At 36.7% G+C, this 19,955-nt stretch overlaps 1 protein-coding gene across 4 annotated transcripts in view; it reads right to left on the bottom strand.

Annotated features, from left to right (window-relative positions):
* Positions 1–19,955, bottom strand: part of DLG1 (discs large MAGUK scaffold protein 1) — a 154,457-nt gene that overhangs the window by 38,644 nt on the left and 95,858 nt on the right. For all 4 annotated transcript variants that reach the window (XM_065640450.1, XM_065640449.1, XM_065640448.1 and 1 more), the window contains 9 exons: positions 18,400–18,453; positions 14,769–14,819; positions 13,560–13,684; positions 12,115–12,284; positions 11,378–11,514; positions 9,107–9,251; positions 4,849–4,975; positions 2,585–2,741; positions 1,380–1,482 (listed from right to left, as the gene is read on the bottom strand). In XM_065640450.1, coding sequence (XP_065496522.1) covers positions 1,380–1,482; positions 2,585–2,741; positions 4,849–4,975; positions 9,107–9,251; positions 11,378–11,514; positions 12,115–12,284; positions 13,560–13,684; positions 14,769–14,819; positions 18,400–18,453 — 1,069 coding nt within the window. The remainder of the gene's footprint in view (positions 1–1,379; positions 1,483–2,584; positions 2,742–4,848; positions 4,976–9,106; positions 9,252–11,377; positions 11,515–12,114; positions 12,285–13,559; positions 13,685–14,768; positions 14,820–18,399; positions 18,454–19,955) is intronic.

A 19,955-nucleotide genomic window follows, 5' to 3' on the forward strand; every position in this document is an offset into this window, starting at 1 on the left:
GATACATTTTTTGGCAAGGAAAAAAAAGTGCTTGTGCCCTGGGATATATTCTACCAGAGAAACATATGTTCTGCTACTAGGGGCCACATCTCAACATATTTTCCTGGCAGAAGAAACAGTGACCAAGAACGCCCTCTCTGACCGAAAAAGAGGCCGTATGCCAAAGAGGACAAGTCATGGCCAAATAAAAGCACAAGTTTTTATTTCTCACAAAGGTGAGGGATCCCTACTCTGGGAGCAAGAAGATGTAACATTTTGACCCACCGGTCACAGAAGTGAAAAGCTAAACAAAGGATAGGCCAAATGTGCGTCAATGGAAATATTTGACAACTCTGACACAAAGCCAAAGCAAATACTCCAGAACCAATGCTGACACTACTGTTCTTTCTAAAAGTCAGTCTCAGAGCGAGCACTTGTAGAAAACAAACCCTGGAACAGAGCAATGCACAGATTCAACATGTGAATGGGATGCACGCCCTCTCAGACAACATGGGCTGGGCTGCAAGGGTTTGACCATGAACTACTCAAAAAATCAATCACTTGGCCTTAATGCCAACGGAGTTCCTGGGTCAGAGGAGATCTCTGATGTTGATGCAGGTGGAGGTGGGGGGTGAGGGGAATGCAAAAGCCAACATTTCAAAGACTTGGGGAGGACAGGGTAAGAAAAACATGACAGAAGAGAAGAAATAAAGAATGAAGAAAAGCATGCTGCAATCAGTTACTGAAAAATTTCAGATAAAGTAACAGTCCTGCTAGATGTCCAGATCTGATAAACACCTGCGCTTACCCCTTGCCAGTACTCTTGAATGAACAGTTTAAGCAGACAAGTCACTGCAAGGAAGATTTAGTGATAGGCCATCCAACTTAGCAAAGCTGGAGAAAGGTGTTGATCATCACAGTTCATAGGAAAAGAACAAAATTGTCTTGTTATATATATAAACATTAATACCTGGGTTTACAGACTCAAGGTAAGCATATAATTTTATACTACTGAATTTTTAAAGCCTCAAATAGACAAAGGCATTTGAAACGTGCTGTAGAAATACAGGAGGACAAATGTGTGTATAGTGATGAGGCAATATTATTTGGTTTCTGCAGAACAAACAAGAATGTTTCATCAGTATCAGCTGCAGCCTAATCTGGACCAGAAGAAAATGCTGGATAAACAGAAATAGCTACTCAGTATAAAAGAGAGGAATCAAAACCTGATGGTCTCCTTAGGTTATCTGAATGAACACAGAGAAGAATTGGATCTTTTACCCTCCTTAGTAATCTAAGGAAAATAAAACCACCATATTAAAGGGTGAGGACAATTGTGAAATGCAAAAGCAACAGTGTGACACTTCTACCAAATTCTAACTGTATAAAGCAACCCTTACCTTCTGGACGGTACTGAGCTACAATAGTTACTGCTTGGCCTGCGTTCTTCAGGGCAGCTGCTGCCTGCTCGTGGGTTGCTGCTTTTAGATCTACTCCATTTACCTACAAGTAATACAAAAAAGCTCTTTATCAAAATAAACATTTATGTTTATCATCTCAGAACACAGTTTCCAGGCCATGTGAGTTTTCCCTGTTCCCAACACTAGAAGCTAGTTAACACAAAGATTACTGATCCTTACTAAAACACAAAGTCGATAAATCCCGTCTCACATATACTCTTAAGAAATACTGTAATCATCACAGCATATTACTTAGTGAATTCATATCCACTAGGTCAACTTGCTTAAGAATTTTTTTTTAAGAAGACACAGAGAATGTTGTTTTCTGTAATGGTTGACCTCCCCTTTCTACAACATGGCTTCAGGGACCTCCTAAGCCAAAGTGTGCCCACAGACCACTATGTTTAACATCCAGTGCGAGACCACACCCTCCACAAAATTCTAACCTTGTTTTCAATGCAGATTTAAAAATAGCGTCAGAAAAAAACTGAAGCTGAAACGTGTGTCACATTTTAAACCAAAAGAATTTTTCGTAGTTCTAACTAAAGGTGGACTTTAATATCAGCATTCTAATAACAGCAGAACCAAAAGTATTTTTTCCTCTGAAATAACTACCAAATTACAATGCAATTGTCCAAAGAAACAATTCTCCACAAATAAAGTCATTTCACAAACACAAAATCATTATGACCTTCAGTATTAATACAGTAAAGCCCTCAGACAGGTATGAGGTGGATCTGTTCAAGACCAACAGGAAGTTTAGTAGTTACTCCAGGAAGTAAACACCAAATCTTAGACACTACTGCCAAGTGCCACCAACCCATTAGAGGGCTTATTTCTGAAGCCTGAATTCTTTCAATTTAGACACACACACCCCTCAGCTACCAGGCTAAGATAAATTAATATCTTCACTGAAAAAAAAATCTCTGATAGGAGAGTGCTATTTTAATAAGGTTACAGATCAGAAACTGAGGCAGACTAAAGTCCTCAAAGATACTCTGGAAGTATATTGGTATCTGTTCCATTGTCTCAAATTCAACTTAGTTAATGATATTTCTTGCATATAAATAATATTAACTGGCTTCAATATCCAGGGGGGTGAGAACTCTTGTTGCTGTTTAAATAAAAGCAGCAAGGATGCCTACAGAAATGATACGATCTCCTTTTCTAAGCTCTCCACTCAGGTCAGCTGGCCCTCCTGCGAGTATGAAAGAGATGAAAATTCCTTCTCCATCTTCTCCTCCAACAATGTTGAAACCAAGACCTGTTGATCCTCGATGCAGGACGACCTTTCTAGGTTCCCTGAATGAAAGAAGAGAATATGAAATCTTGGTCACTAGTCATGAGCAAAAGTAAAACAAAAATTAGAAAAGCTAAGTCTCCTGAGAGATGTAGTGTTGAAAACTTAGGTATCAGAAGTCATACATTTCTTAAGGCAACAATGTCATGCGTCCCAACCCCCACCCCCATCCTCCCCACAATAACTTAGACTTTCAAATAACAGCTTCTATTATTTGTGTGCTTTCAATTCTGCTTGTTGTTAGGTGAACTGAACAATCCATAACTATGTATTCTAAATTATTATTATGATACAATCCTATCCAGTGTTAAATGTCATTACTTAAAACTTTCCATATTGTTCAAGAGCCTCAGTATAGCTAATTCTTATCCTAGCTAATGGTAATAGCAACCAACAAAATACTGTTTTCCCTTTCTGAAACTTAAAAGAACAAATTCTAATGGGAAACATCAATAATGAAAAATATGTCCTTACTGCTTTAATTTCAAGCAATAAATATAGCGAAGAACAATGCAAGAAGAATGCATAAACCCTTAAAAAAAAAAATCAGAATTTACAGCAAATCTCAACTACATTTGCAATTTTTTTGCAGCAGCTGCAATTGAAAAAGTGAAATCTAAACCAAGTTGTTGCGTTCTTTTTATAGGATGCCCTCCTGGCTTGGGTGAGGAGAGGAAAGAAGAAAATACTGATCAAGTTTAAGGCCAGTCAGTTTTTAATGCAGAAACACTCTTTCCAAAAATCTACTAATCTGCTACTTGACCGAATACAAGAAAAGGAGAAATTATTTCAGAAGCAGACATTTCTAATAAAGCATAGCAACCGTGCACTGCATTTGAAAAATCACTAGAGAGCACTAAAGAACAGTTCAATGGACACTTCATATTTAGAGACATTAATTATTAATTTATAGGATAAACTAAGCAGCTGCATTTTCCGTAACAAGAAGTATCACCTAGTCCACTCTTTAGAAACAACTCAATTTTTGCACTAGCTCTTAAAGCAACTTAGTGTGAAATTCTTAAATTTCATCTGCTATCAACTATTATATTCATCCTTTCAGAGTACTATTTAATTACAAATAAATGACATTGTGAAAACCTCTGTATATTGCTCTGGACCACACTAATACATGAACAAAAAAGCTGCACTTAAAGAACAGCATCTTTTAAAATAATACTCAACATTTCTAAACATCTTTTTGGGATGCAGCAAGTGGAAGATGGGAAGGTAATTTAAGGAAAATCACTTCAAACCTTATCTGAATAACCCTTGTGTTTCAGGAGAAATCTAAAAATCTCATTTTACAGTAATTTTAAAGGAAAGCTATAAAATCCTAAGTTCAGTAATGCTATCAACAGGACAGAACCACTCTGGCTTACATGTCCACCCAACCCTAAGTTAAAAATAACTGCAAAGACATATATGAATCTCTCCTACTTTCCAATACACCAAAATAAATTCTTCAACTTATTATATTACGTATACTTCAATCTTGGGTGGACCCTGCCTCAGAAAGTGAATAACATCTGTATCAGATGCTGCTATGACACAGAATTCAGCAACAACATACGGAATAAGCAGTATAACGTCCCTGTACTTGCAGAACAGAAAGATAACAAAATTACAAGAGCTTCCCTTTATCAGCGATGATGAACCAAAGATTAATGCAATCTACTGAATCAGTGAAGGAATGAACGGTCTGCTAACAGGAAAGCATTAAGAGATCTCTAGCCTTTCTGGATATACTAATCCATCAAACCAACCCTTGTCTGTGGTGGGGGGCGAGGGGGGAAGGATCGCTGGCTTTCAAGCAAGAAATAATGTCTAGTCTGCTCATACTACCATTCTAAAAAGCTCAGTGAACTCATGGAGCACTTTGGCAGGGCATTCTGATTTTAATACTATTCCTGGACTGCTAAATTGTGCATGTGTATATAGATATACCTAGTTTTATCCTCACACCAATGTTTATGAGTGTTAAGAAACTAATCATTTGCATTTATTTATTGAAATGAAATGTAGTATTCGCTACTATTATTTCCACAAACACATCTTATGAGCTTCCCTGGTTAATTAATTTCCCATGTAGTTTTGGTCATTCCTTACCTGGTAATCTCATCATCTCCAAGCATTCCCTTGGGAATTGGTGAATATCGGCCTGGTGATGCTGGGGGCAGGGACTGTCCCAAGTAGGCAGATGGAGTGATATGGTTATCCACTGGATGAGAATAAGCTTCAAAGAGGAAAAAAAATAAATAAGCATTAAGGCAATAATGAAAAAGAGCTGTGCTCAGCTGACAGCACACCTCAGGTAACAAAGGTAAGATTATTCAACTTTCCACTCTTCAAGGTCAGAGGCATCTCTTTACTGAGAGGAATAAACAAGCTGGTGCAAAAAAATTCAACTGTTCTGCAAGAGTCAGTTGCGTTATTCACAGGTTTACTGATTAAAACTAGAAAGGAGTGTTAAAGGGATTTAGTCTACCCTCGTGCATAGCAGGCCATAACTCCTGTGCATGAAGTGTGTATGTTTTACCTGAACCACAAGACATACTAGAAAAATTTATCACCTTAATGACTTCAATTGATGGAAAACATTCTACAATTCCAGAAGAGTTTTTCCAATAAATAAGAGGGTGTCATATTTCCCAAGTTAGGCACATCAATTTTAAGTGTCCATTCACCCAATTTCTCCTATTACAAAGCACATTCTACAAGGGAAACATCTTTATCCTGGTGTAGGTGCTTCATGCTTTGAGGCTTAAACATGAAGGGTGGGGACACTTCACAGATTCAACATTATTAAAGCTGATAGACTCGCTTCCCTCTTATTCACCTGCTGTATCTGATGCGGTGCCTGACCTTTGAAGGTTTACGCTAAAATCAAAGCTTTTTAACTGAAGAGATACGACACAGAATGCAGAAGTGACCTGCATATTCTGCAGTTTTGTTTTTCTTCTTACCACTGTCAGAACATTTGGATCATACATAAACTTCATCATGAGCATTTTTACATGATAGATTTGCTAAATAGCCAGCTTTCAAACCACTCAACCTGCACTGCATTGATTCTGTATTATTCTAAATTTCTAGTAAACGTGTGTGCAGTAAATCCCATACATGGAATGGAACATGTACCACATCAACACTGTCTTACCCTGATCAATAATCTAATGAAAGAGCTACCGAGCCAGACAGAGAACCACCTATAGTACCTTAATGCCTGGCATATAGCATCTGAGATCCTACCTGACTAGGCAGATCACTTCTTATTCTTTACAGCTTGGTCACAGTATTAGAGCTCTGTCCATTTTCTAGAATGTGCTTCAGCAAACATTAAAATGCACTGTTAACAGCTCAGGTAGTTTCAAAGCATCAGCTGATAAAGTAATTGTGTTATTCAGCTGCACCAGCCCTCAGAGCATTGCATGCTCTAGTCTGGGACTGTGCAGAACTCTTGGAAATTGCAAGTCTGGATTCACAAGTGGTTTCATCAAAAATCAGTCTGGGTACCAGAGGAAGCCTGTCCCGTTCCACACCACAGACAAGAACAGCTTCCTCAAGTCAGCTTCACGAGGTCTAGAGCAAAGAGAACACTCCTTTTGCTAAAACCAAATGATCAACAAGAGCATTCATTTTGAGAATTCTCTGGTAATTAGAAGCTGTTTAAGACACAAGACCTTAAAAATCATTTTTTGGAACAGCTTTAACACACACACCCCACTCATTGCACCTTCGCCTTTCTGCTCCCTGCAAGGATGAGAAGAGCATGTTTGTTGACTTACAGTGCTTTTCATTTAACTGGTTTTAAGGTTCCTAAAGCTTTTAACTGCATCGTACTCAGAAACATGCATACCATCTGATACTACCATATATTCTAATATTTTTAATTTTATATCCTTTCACCGTGTAACTAAAACTCAGCTATCAAGCAATAGAACAGTTTATTATTTCAGGCTCTCTATAGACTCCCTGCAAAAAACATGCCTGTGCTTTCCTAAAACTATTTTAGCTAGAGATTATACCTGAAGAATATTCATGAGGAACATGACAGAAATAAAAGGCAAGCCATCACTTTTTGAATCTTCAATCAGGTCTAAACTTCTGTTTCCAAGTAAATACTATTACTGATGTAACTGATAAAGTAACTGTTTTGGATGAACAGAAAATGCTATGCATAAAATGAACTTGCTTTGACAGGAAAAGTCAAAGACTCTTAAGGAGAAATTCCATTTCCAAATCCACCCCCACCTGACATAGCCCAGTTCTACACAGAAAGAAAATTGAAGATATCCTATTATTTCTGCGTTACCTGCAGTTTCTCAGTATCCTTAGCCCTGTAACTAAACTAGACCAGTTCCAGAAAGTCTTAAACAAATTCTGAATTTGGTACCTCTGTTCTTAACTTTTTAAGTCTACAGACAGTCTTTCGTGATTAAAGTATCACTTAATGAACTGTACCAAAGCACACAATTTAAAATTAGAATCTACATTTACACCCAACCATTCCTTTATGTTTGCCTAGTAAAGGAGTAGGTTTGTCAAATCCTGCTACAGGTTCTTTCCTCCACTCACACAAACTGAACAGTTTCAGTTCTATTTTCCTCCCAAAAGAGATAACCAGTCCTCCAAATTGCTATAGTACTTTGTTCCTTTCCATTTAAGCCTTATTCCAAGTTGTTTCTGAGCAAGAGTTAATGACTTTTGCCAATATCAGGGTACCACCCAGTTACAGGATTGGGCAAGTGAACAGGAGCCAGCTCCTTCCCTACTTTTCTCTCTCCAGGTTTCCTTGAGGCTTTGCCTTTGCCTCCACAAAAGATTCATAAAATAAATATCCCAATGATTGAGCCAAGATAGAGTAGGACTAGATAAGACACTTCCATGTTTGTCACATTGCCATCCACAGCAGTGTAACTGCATTACTGCAGCACTACTGGGAACACTATGTACAAACTCAGGTTACCTCTGTTCCAGAAAATCTGAACTCAAGGTGAAACATAAGAGGTCAGTTACGATGGAGAGAGAAAACTAAGTCTGACTTCCAAGGAAACAGTGGGAAAGGTTAAATTATTGGACAAACTAGACACCATAAGGGAAAATGGCTGCTCTCTAACCATATATATGAGTATAAAACTGGGGATGAATAAGTGAAGCCTAAAAATTAGTTTTCTGTCAAAGAATGAAGCCTCTGAGAATATCCTTCTAATAAGACAGTGAAGATAAAACCTGATTAGCTCCAAATTGTAATTCAATAACCTCAGAAATAGATTTAAAGATTCTGTAGGTATCGCAAATAAACGATGAGCTTATAAAGTACTTCAGTCCCTTGTTGTGCTGCACTTTTGTTTACTGGTCTTTACAAACTGGTTTAGATTACATCTGTGGCTTCTTGGTCCAAAAACGTTCCTTTGTCCATATGAAGTAGTATCTGAACAGATCAGTGCTACATATTAATTACTCCTATCTGACAGCAGGAAATAGAAATTAAAAAACCTCCCCCAGAACCATTTTACGTGACAAGATGAGTAAAACGGGTCATCCAGAAAAGTCCACCTATTCAGTCTTTGAAAGACAGTTATATCACTCTCATCTCTTTCTCCGAACACTAAATGGTAATATCCCTCTTGAAGAAACAGTACGTTCGATTCAGCTTTTCCTTGACATTGTAGTTCAACCCTGAACCTTCTGGATTCAGACATTTGACTTCAAAAAGACTTCTGTAACTAGTACCCTTATGTCAACAAAAAATTCTTTTAGCTATTTTCAATATAGCATTCAGTGGTCTTCCACTTGAATTATCAAAACAGTTATGTCAAACCTGAAGATTTCAAGTAAGTTAACAGAGAATTTTGCAATACATTCACAGGCAGGTATCAAAGGTCAAGACTTCTGTGCTCCTCCCAGTCCAGTTTATTCAAATATGTACAGCTCACAAAAAAGCAGGAAAACAGAAAAAAAATCAGTCAGAACTTCACTAATCTCTACCTGAAAGAGCATTTTCTTTTGCTTAGTTCACAGGACACTAAACACCTATGCAGTGCATTGTCTGTTATTCTTCACAGTCCCCGGGAGAACAAAGGAACACGTTCTCTCTGCGCTCATCAGAAACACCAAGGCACTTGGACCAGGCCACGTCGGTCACAGAAGCAATGAAGTGCCCCCCTGCTGCTGTCTTGTCAGTACACAAGCTATGGGACAGTATTCCGTTCAGCACATAGTTTTCCGGTTAATCAACTTTCTTATATCAGATTTTCACTCTATATAATCTTAAAAAGCTTGAAGCTGTTAAAACACTGAAAATGAGGTATGTTAATGCCTTAAAGGAAAAAATAATGAAATCACAAAGATAAGCTGAACTTACAGTTTGTGATGTCAGGAGGAACATAACTGTCATTCATGAACATGCTGGTGGGTTTTGCAACTTTCAGATAAACGAAGTCCGACGTGTTTTTTAAGGCAGTCACTGCTTCTTCATGAGTAACTTCTTCTAAGCAAACACTGTTCACCTAAAGAGAAAAAAAATAAACAAATTCTCAACACAGAAAAATGTGCATTTTCACCGGACACTCACTGAAAGCTGTTGGAGCACTTGGGCATTCAGAGTCTTTATTTGGCTTCATGTGCCACAGACATAATTGGTTATTGAAAAGTTATATAAGAGATGCTTTGTAGTGCTGTGAAATAGAAGAAAGACAACTCTTTCCTCAAAATATTATTATAAACCCCCTTGACTGTAACATTCTAAAGGCAGCACACGTGACTGGAAAACTAATGGGACAAATGACACTCAAAATGCCACAAGCTTGCACAGTCACAGCACTGACATTCACAGCACTGATATAATCTGTTATTGCAAGGATTAAATAGAAGGAAGTTTCTTCTAGGAAGAATAAATTCTACATGATCTTATCATGATATAATGAAGTTCTAGACATTACAACAGGACAACATATTCTTGCAAGAGGTCAAAGTAGGCGTCAAAACTGGAGAAGATCCTTAAGTGACTGATTTACATGCCAATTAACAGGAACTCATTTAACTTTACAGGCAGATTTTTCAAAGTATTGCTATTCAGGTGAAACACTAGCACTTCAGTTTAAAAAGAAAATTTAAAATCCTTTAGCAATTAGTATCTCATATAAAGCTTCAGTAAATTGAGTTGTTGACCCTCTCTTCCGTATTTTGAAGTGGGAAGTAACTTCTCCAGACAACTTCCAGGCAACATGGAAAACAAGGTTTGTACTGCACTGAACTCCAGGGACCAAAGACACTTTCCTCAGTTTGATTACTAAAGTTTATATCCTGTGTAAAAACAACTGGGCCTTGTCAGTTGCTACTTGCCGGGAACAGCTCTGCTGCTTAAATGTATTATTTCTATCTGTATTTTCTAAAAGTTTTCTAAAAGCCTCTTATTGGTGTTTGTTTGGGTTTTTTTAAAAATGGATTTGAATTCCTGCCACTCCTAATGACTGACAAGTCATTTTGCAGTGCATTCGTAAGCGCAGTACAACCTAAACACACAGACAGCAAGTTACATGCTGCAAAATATGGGAGCTCACCTCTGCCTTAGCTGACTAAAGTTTTGACTAAGTGAAATTCAACTAATCAGAATACATTACAGATTAAAATTTACTCACTTCTAACTGAATGAACTGAAGGAATGATTTCAGCTACGATAGGTTAGGACAGTGTATTTACTATATCCAGTAGCATATTGCATATGCTCCTTGCATCCCTGAAACAGTATTTGATATTAATCCATAGCCACTTTATTTAATTTTGTCAGGCATTTTTTTGTGATCTGTCACAGAAGTTTGATATTTCTAACAAATGCCTTAAAACCTCTCACATATTCTATGGTATAAGCAAGTTATCATGAAATTTCCTCATACAGGTGACAAATTACAACATTGGAAAGCAGTTTGCCATTAAAAGGAAGCTTTTCAGTGCCCTTATATTGTGGGGAAGTTCTACAATCAAAACACCTCCTATGATGCAGATTTTAAAACTTAAAAACAAAATATTAACAGCATTATCATCAAGCAGCTGGATCTTTGGGTTTGTGAATTCGCAAGGCACACAAAGGTACCTATTGGGCAGCTAATAGTAAATTTAATATTTAAGACAGTTGAAAGTTTTTTTTTACTTTGTGCATAGAAAATCCAACTCTGAGGTATTCTAAGGTTAAAAAAATTCAAAGGCATTACAAACACTGAAATCCAATGTAAGCAGCAGTTTTGCTACAGGCTGGCCAGCCACCAGTACATGGAGTTCCTTTCCATTCATCTTTTTTGAGCAGAGAATCAATCCCATTGCATGCTGGTTTACCATCCCATCACTCACATTCCAGAAAAATATTAGCAGGCATCAGAAATAATCTGATTAAATCAGAAATCTGATTAATACACGTTTTGCAGAAACATTGGGCCAAGGAACAGATTTCAGATTTCCTGATAAAATGGTGTTGAACACTGCAGATTTAATTTTTATGATTGATTTCCTGGCTGTATTAATTTTTTTACTAATTTCTATGAAATAACACTCCACCGGAAGGCAGCTTAACCACAAAGTCAATAATGCACTTACTAGGCCTAAAAGTGAATGACCAACAATAAGTGCAGCTCTTACTTACAGCTAAAAGTTTGTCTCCAATCTGAAGTTTGCCATCTTTATGTGCTGCCCCACCTTCAATGATTTTGGTTACATAGATGCTGTTGTCTCCAGGTATATGCTGATTTCCTACACCACCAGCAATACTGAAACCAAGACCTGCTTGAAGATAAAGTCATTACTAAAGAAATCTCCTAGAATTCATGAGATTCAAATTACCTATAAATAATAATGCTATTGGTATCACACATACATAAATAAAAATATTAGTCTGGAAAAGACATAACAAGTACAGAACTTCTGAAAATTGAAAGCTAAATCATTTACTTAATGCCTTGTGAAAGATGCACACAGCACAGCTATTGCATCACCACTTGTTTAAAGCATCATTTTCCAACATTTACCCATATAGAAACAAAATAACACTTTCTCTAAGTGTTTCTTAGTCTCTCAAAGATTCTTTCCAGGGAATTCAATGAAATATTTTACTCCCATTTTTAATGTTCTTAAAAATTACTAAACGCTATCAGAAACACATTTTTATCATTTGAAAGAAAAATATGCATTCTACAAGAACAGTTTCAGGACACATGGATGAAAATTCAGAAGCATTTGAGATGCCTTGATCTTATTTTTCATGATTCTGCATTTCCTAGAACGTCATATGCAAGGTACTACTTTAGTTTGAAAAACAAATGCAGAAATCTATCACCAACTCTACCCTTCTTGCGAAACAGCAGCTTTACACTTCCTACGTACCTTTAGGGCCTTTCACAAGTTTGATTTCCACTATTTTTTCTGTGACTGGTTTTCTTCTTTTGACATACAATCGTACAATTGATCCCGCTTCTTTCAATGCTTCAACTGCTTTGCTGTGTGTCACATCACGAACATCCACCTCATTTACTCGTAGAATACAATCGTTAACCCTACAGACAGCAACATTCATGATCAGCTCTTGTATTATAGCAGAACAGACACATTAAGAGACTAATATTTTATCTACAATACACTAACATACATGTTAATACATTAAGATACAAAGATTTGCTTCAAAATTATATTGATTCAAGACAATGCTCTAAAATTAATTATTAGTGCTTAAAAAGAAAACGAGGATCACTAAAAACACTTAAAGGGAATATTTTGTTCTCAGCTAAAGAGGACACTATCTTATGTGTGTTTCATTTAAACAGTATTTTGAACAGAGCACGGTACAAGCTACCTTTTGTTTAAGGCTATAACAAAGAATTTAAAAATTCAGCAACTAGGAGGCACACAGTGAGAACACACTAGTTTTAAGCCATGATATGAACAAGTCAACCTCCATTCCGCTTCTCACAAGCTGTTTAAGCGCTGCCCTTCCACTCCATTTAACATGTTGCTGTAGTAACCCTGAGCTCCCGTTACACTCAGTACAATGCCCGACCCACCTGTCATCATGAGCTGCCAGATGTACCTCTGACAATGGCCAACAAGCTAAAAAGAAGTCTTGAAATAAGCTTAGTAGGACTAAAAACCACAACGCATCAGGCATTTGCACCGAGAGCGATAGGGCAAGACCTTGGCAACACAAGAGAACAACAAGCTGGCCCTACAATCTGATGTGGTTTCTTTCTACAGAGTGATACAGGAGCAAACTTTAAAGACTGTTCTGGATTAGAAAAATAATTTATTAGTACAACTTTTTATTAACTTCTAACAGTATCCTTCAAAGGAAGCTGCAAATAATCGCTTGCTACCATCTAGTAATTTGCCAACATTTCCTCATTAGGAGTTAAATAGAAGTATCAGTCCACAATTAAATAAGAAAATTTGGTACACTGGAGAAGGAGTACTCTGTTAAAATAAACAAAAAATATGGATTTTGAAGATGTGTAGCAAGAGTTACCTATCCTATCCGTACAAGCTTTTCCTTTGTGTATTGAATTACAGACTGTGGAACATACAGCACAACCAATTTGCATCACTGAACAGAAAAGATAAAGGTCACTTGATTTCACTTAACTGCAAATTTCGGGGCGGGGAGGGCAAAATCAGTCAACTCAAGCATTTTGCATTATTTACAATATACTTCTGTAAGAAAAACTTATTTAAAATGTAATGCAGCATGATAAAACTACTAAAAGTAACAAAGTGTTCCATCCACTTTTTGAAAATAAATAAGTAAATATTTAGCAACCCAATACAGAAAGTCAACATACCGTAATCTTCCATCCTGTGCAGCTGCACCCCCAGCTATAATTTTTGTAATGAAAATACTTGAATCATCCCCAATATGTGGGTTGTCTGTACCACCTGCAATGCTAAAGCCAAGTCCCGAATTTCCCTAAAGGCAGGGGGGGTGGGGGAAATAAAAAAAATAAAAAAAAAAAAAAATCACACATTTATTTTGCAAAGACATTCTAGAATATCTATTTCATAGAATCATAGATCATCATTTGATTCAATACAGAACCAAATCTATACAATTTTCACTGATAAAAAAATGAAGACACTTTACATATGATTATATGTAGTATACTGCTTAAACTATAATTTACTTATTTTCATAGAAGAACATAAGTCATTGTGTAAGTGTAAGAGATACAGTTCCAACCATAGAGCTTTCTCCAACTGAACTTGATAAACTAGATTAAAACTTCCCTCTCTAGTCAGCTAGATCTTTTGAGATTATTCATACGAATATTTGCTCCTTATCAAATTATTAGTGACAAATTATTTTTCCCAGAGAAGCCCCTAAGTAACTGTGTCAGGTCTGTAATATATCCTCACAAACACGGAGACCGTGACATTTTCTCTTCAAAGGTTGCCTGCCCTTTCTATCAACTGCATGACCTCTTCATCCTCTCAGTAACCACCACAACTGCACACCTATCAAATCCAACCACTCCTGGATTGCTTTTTGTTAACGTGCAGCTCAAGAAAAGAGAACTAAGATAGATCTCTGCATCATAAACCTAAAAAAGCAACGCATATGACAAATTGTTGCTTGTAATCTCAACTGGAAACCTGAATCTCAATGTAAAACTTAACGGTATAAATAAAAGCCTAACAAATTAAATATAGGAAATGAAATCACAATTTGTGGTTTTACTCTCTAGAAGTCTAGATAATAACACCAAAGGCAGTATGTCTCAGGGAGATCCTTCCCCCATTTTACTCTTAATAGTCAAGATATTAATAAAAACTTGTATTCCTGTTCCAGAAACTGTGTGTATTTTTTTTTCCTTTAGGCTGTATAATCTACTTTAAATTAAAAAACAAACAAACAAAACCCAACAACAACACATCAAAAGCACAGTAAGTATTGTTTTGGATTACCATTTAGCAGTACCAAGAGGTTAATTTTTCATATTAAAGTATCATAAACACCATCTAACACGAGTACAGAAAGACATTTATCGTGTTACCCTTTCAAGAGTAATTTCTTCATACTCATAATCTGCATCCGTGCCATTGACCTATAAAGAAAGAAAAGTGAGACTTCCAGGGAATTTGACACTCTACATGACACAGGTTACTGGGCTGGCAGTTCACTCCCATCAAATCTCAGCTGATTCCCACCGACCACTGAGCTCAGAAGGGACATCTCTGTACGTGAATCACACTCTTGCTGTAGGCGTTTAAATGTAAAGATTTCAGAGAGCAGACTGTTCTACACAGACACTCCAGAGCAGAGGCCCTCTGCTTCTCATTGCCAGAAAAAAAAATGCCTGAGATCCTCAGATGTTTCTCAGGCCATATAGCAAGTTGAAACTGAGAAAAGAAGGGGTCACAGTATAAAGAAATCATACAGAGGAACAGAGCAGTATTTTCAAACTGTTGTTCCTCACAGAGCAGAGAAAAATCATAGACTAAGGCTTTATACCATTTCTCACTAGAAATGGTTAAGACCCTTCCAAAGCAACATTTAACAATTGTTTACATTATTATTTATCATGTTACATATATGCTAAACATCAGCAAATTAAAACAAGACCAAAAACAGAAGAAGAGTTTAAAAGAATATTTTATAAATCTAGATGAAAACCCCAAATACTAGAAGTAAGCCTTGTCATCCTCAAGTTAGAAAGGACACCCACATTCTTTGCTGCCTACAGAACCAGGACAGAATCAAAGAAAAGAAGTAACAAATATCCAAATTAAGCAAAAACAATTTTATATTAAATGTGGTTACAAATTTGATATTTAAGTAACATTAAGGTTTTTTTCAATTACTAAGGTATCTTGGAACTCAAATTCTTTCCTTCACAGATACCTATGGCAGCATCTCTGACATGCAGCTATAGGCAATTTCCTATTTCAAGCCTTTTAGGATTAAATACTTAACAAGAAATAACACTTATAGTACTATTTTCCAATGCATCTTGTCTATTCTCAAGATATTCTATATCTGGTAGCCTTCTGTACGCTTAACATACTATTCAAGATTTTATAAAGATACAAAATACATGTATAGAAGAAAACATTCTAAAATCTGCACAGTTTTCTAGCAGAGAATTTTAAAAGGGACTTTAATTCACCCCAAACAAAATTTAGACCACATCTACCTCGTTCCTCACAAGTTTATTTAATGTATTTAAAAGCTTCAAAAGCTGGAGAGGCCACAACTTTCACAGGCTGTCTAATATCAAGCTCATTTATCCCTCACTACAGTTTTTCCTAATTATATCTCCCTCTAACACAACAGAAGCCATGTTCATTCCAGACATAAGAGATTATTATCATCTTTGCACAGCATCTCAAAACAGGTATGTCCTTAGTTTCTTCGGTGGAAAAGATACTGTGGTTTTAACACGTGATATTTCTCCACTATAAAGGGAAAAGGTCTTGACCTTCTGAATACACAAAACTGTATCTATTACTACACCAACACAAAAGAAGCCCCTATGATCAAGAAGTTTTTGTGTTAGCTTAGTCCTTGCGCCATTATCTACAATGACAACATGTGCTAACTGAACCAGTCAGCTAGTATTACAGTACCTGGGAAATGGCTCATGATGACTGATCAGTATGTGGCCTTTTTTTTTAAAAAAAAATAAATAACACAGACAATCATTACCATTATGCAGAACAAAGCTAATCCTAATATATTTAAGCAGTCTCTTGTTTATTTCCATGTACAAAACTCTATAATCCAATTTTAAAATATCATCTAGATAAAGAGCAGCAAACAAGAACCTCCATCATTTTTATCTTTTGCTTTATCTCAGTTCTACAGTCTTTTTTTTTTTTTTAATTTATCTTTGAATTCATTTTATCTAACAAACCCAACAATAGCCGAGACAGGAGCAAGGACACGTTGAATGATAAAAATCACTGCCATACTCTACTTTTTGCAACTTTTGATCCACTAAGCCAAGCTTTATTTGCAAGGACTTCCCCTGGATGAAGGGAGTTGTATACAAATGCTGTAAATATGCCACAGCAATCTCCTTTGAATGTGAACATTCAGCAGAATTTAGTTAGAACTTTTTGGCTGTACTGAAGTTAATTTTGCCACTAACTTGAGCTTTGTGTGTATTTCCTTGGGCTTTTACAAAGAACAAAAAAAATATGCTTCTTGGTGGTTTTTTTCCAACCCGGTTTTGAGCTCTAAGAGGGAGAACTTCCTCAGTAGCTTTATGATTCAGATAACAGGAGCTGTGCTCTTGACCATTTGTTCCTTGATGACTTTCTAGAGTCATATTTTGCCTTTTTTCTTTTTTTCAATAGAAAAATATCTAATAGTCAAGGTTTTTGTAGATTCATGATGCAGTTACCTCACAAGTATGATTTTACATTACTTATCATTTAACAATTCCCTTAGCTACTTAGGAGCCTAGAAGGATATTCCTTTACTCAACCTCCTACACTTACAGAGCAGGTTAGATTATACATAGTTATGGTCTTGTTTGTTTTACATTCACTGCAAGCTGGTAATTTAGACAGCTTATAATTTTGAGTGCCAGTTTGTTCTGCTGATGTTATTTTCTCTTTATGTTTCTACTGTCCACTGTCCTCTACATGCCTCTTTCAGATGGGGCCTTCTGAAGCATTAACACGTATTTATTATTCATTTTCTTCTTGGTTTAGTTATCGAGAACAGGGAGACACCTCACCTTCTGTATGTTTTTCTGAACTGTATCTGCATCACACCAATGAAAGGGCCACATACTGCAGGCTACTACTGGGATCCTTCAGCCAGAGGCATCATTATTACACTCGGGACACTCTTTTGAGCCAATTATGTCACTGTACTGATCTTTTGTCTTTTGCTTAAACTGTTAATTCACACTTTTGTCTGCACTGAGATATTACAGATCCTTGTAGCAACATTAAGTTATGAATGCTTTTGACAAGCACAAAATTTACTCTTTACTTGCTAATATCAGTACCTAGAATAAACGCATCATCAAGCAACTAGCACAGGCTTTAACACTGTTCAAGAAAACAACAAGCAAATGTACGTAAGTGTAGGAGGAAAATGCAGGAGGAAAATTCAGACCTGAAACCTATGTCAAACTAACGTACATTCCAAAGCCTCTCAAGTCTCAATCTGCCAGTGGTATTCCTATCACGAAACAGGCTGCCAAACACAAATTTAAGCCTCCACATAGCTACACTTATTACCTTAATGTTTCAAACGCAACAAACACATTTTAATGCACATTTGGAGCACTAAAATCTGAAGTACAGCTACTGCACTAAGAAGTGTTTTTATGAGAAGTGCAATGGAAATGGCACATTAAATATTAAAGCATCTGCCTGCACAGTTGAAGAAACAGATCGTTCTCTGAGGTTCCAGAGGTTCAGTGTCAAACAATGGTGTTTTGCACTGTCACACACTAGTACTCACATAGAACCCTCCACCAGGAACCTACAATTTATTTTTTTTTTCATGAAACAGCTATTTAAGGACTTCAAATAACCACCAGGACAGATGAGGAAATCATGCACTACCAGGTGAAACAGACTTTATTAATTAGTAACAACAGACCTATACAACTATACACAGAAAACATTATCTAAAGCTATAACTGAAAGCAAGCGTGGGCTTACGTATGTTGGAGTCTCCAAAGAATCTGTGTTCACCAGCACTGGAGGGGGATTTGCCTTTAACAAAAGAATAAAAAAAAAATTATACAGCATAAGAGAAAATAATACTAATGATAATTATACAACATCTAATTTTCTGTGTTTCTCAGAGGTCCATTAAAAAGTAGTCTCAGTTTGAGAATCTCAGAAATTCACCTTTTGAAACACTTGTTTCTACTCTGAACAAAGTGCTGTCATCACACACACACCCCCCAAAAAAAAAAAAAACAAAAACAAAAAACAAAAAACAAACAACAACAACAAAAAAATCACACTCTTCCAGAACTCTGAGCTTACGGATTATATACAAGCTCAGTCATTTATTACCTTTTCAAAGGAAACACCAAATCATACTAACATTTGACACGATGCCAGTTACCCTTGTAATTTGTGATACAACATTCAGAAGTTGCTCTACCAGCCAATATCTTAAAACCACATTTTGGTGGATTTGATTCTTCTTTGTTCCTACCAAGAAGTCTTTCTTTCTTTCCCTCTCTTTGAACTGCAAACTGGAAACTTACCGAAACGCAAACTTATAGAAGGATCTACAAAACTGCCTTGTAAAGCAATCCACAGCAGGCATTCACCTAACGCATAACAGCATGTACTTTCATCAGAAAGTTATAATGGGTTCTCAAGCCATAAGCAGTTGGAGATCACTGCCACAGCAAACTGAAATAGTACAGCATTCCTAGTAGCCAGGAACTGGTAGAATAAGCAAACGCTTTTATTCTCTGATGTTACTGAGAATTTTTTTGCAAGAAGTGTGCGTTCAAATGAAAGAAAATACATACAGGCTGGTGGCATTTATCTGAAATACTTCCAAATAAGTAGATTTCCTATTTTTCCATCAATTATCTGCCTTTAAAATAGGTAGCATCGAGCCTGTTCTAAGAGGGGGGGAAAAAAAAAAAAAAGTGTGAAGATATCTTCCAGACCCCAAATACTGTTGTATGTACTAAGTTCAAAGGGATCTACAAACTCAGTGGCACAAAATGAATTTAATGTATGAAAATCCATCTTTTTTTTTCTCCCATCTTTTATGTGTGTATGTGTGTGTGTAAATAAATTTGGGGACAGTTTAACAGGCTGCAATAGAAGCTCGTATTAAACACATTGAAAGATAAGGCCTACAAAAACATGACAATTACACTAACCTATTCATATTCTGTATTTTAGTTTCATTACCATGACAACACTGTACTTCTGAAGAATTCATGATTTGCAAAAGTCCCCAAAAGCTGGGAAGTAAGCAGTGACTCATAAGTTCCTTACAGAAGGCTGAGATGAATAACCTACCACCACTAGACAGGAGCCATCAACGTGCTACCAGGTTGCTGTGTCAGAAATTAGGCCCGCATCATTTATAAGTACTAAAATCAGGTGGCACATTAACAGAGTAGACTGTAAAAAGAGGAAACACAAAGGATGACACTTTGGACTTTGTCAAGGTGCCAACACCTTTCTCATCCAGCCGCTCTCTCAGTGGGAGCAGGAGCAAACTGGACACAGCACAG

The sequence above is a fragment of the Caloenas nicobarica genome, chromosome 8 (assembly GCF_036013445.1).
Source record: "Caloenas nicobarica isolate bCalNic1 chromosome 8, bCalNic1.hap1, whole genome shotgun sequence".
Lineage (NCBI taxonomy): Eukaryota > Metazoa > Chordata > Aves > Columbiformes > Columbidae > Caloenas > Caloenas nicobarica.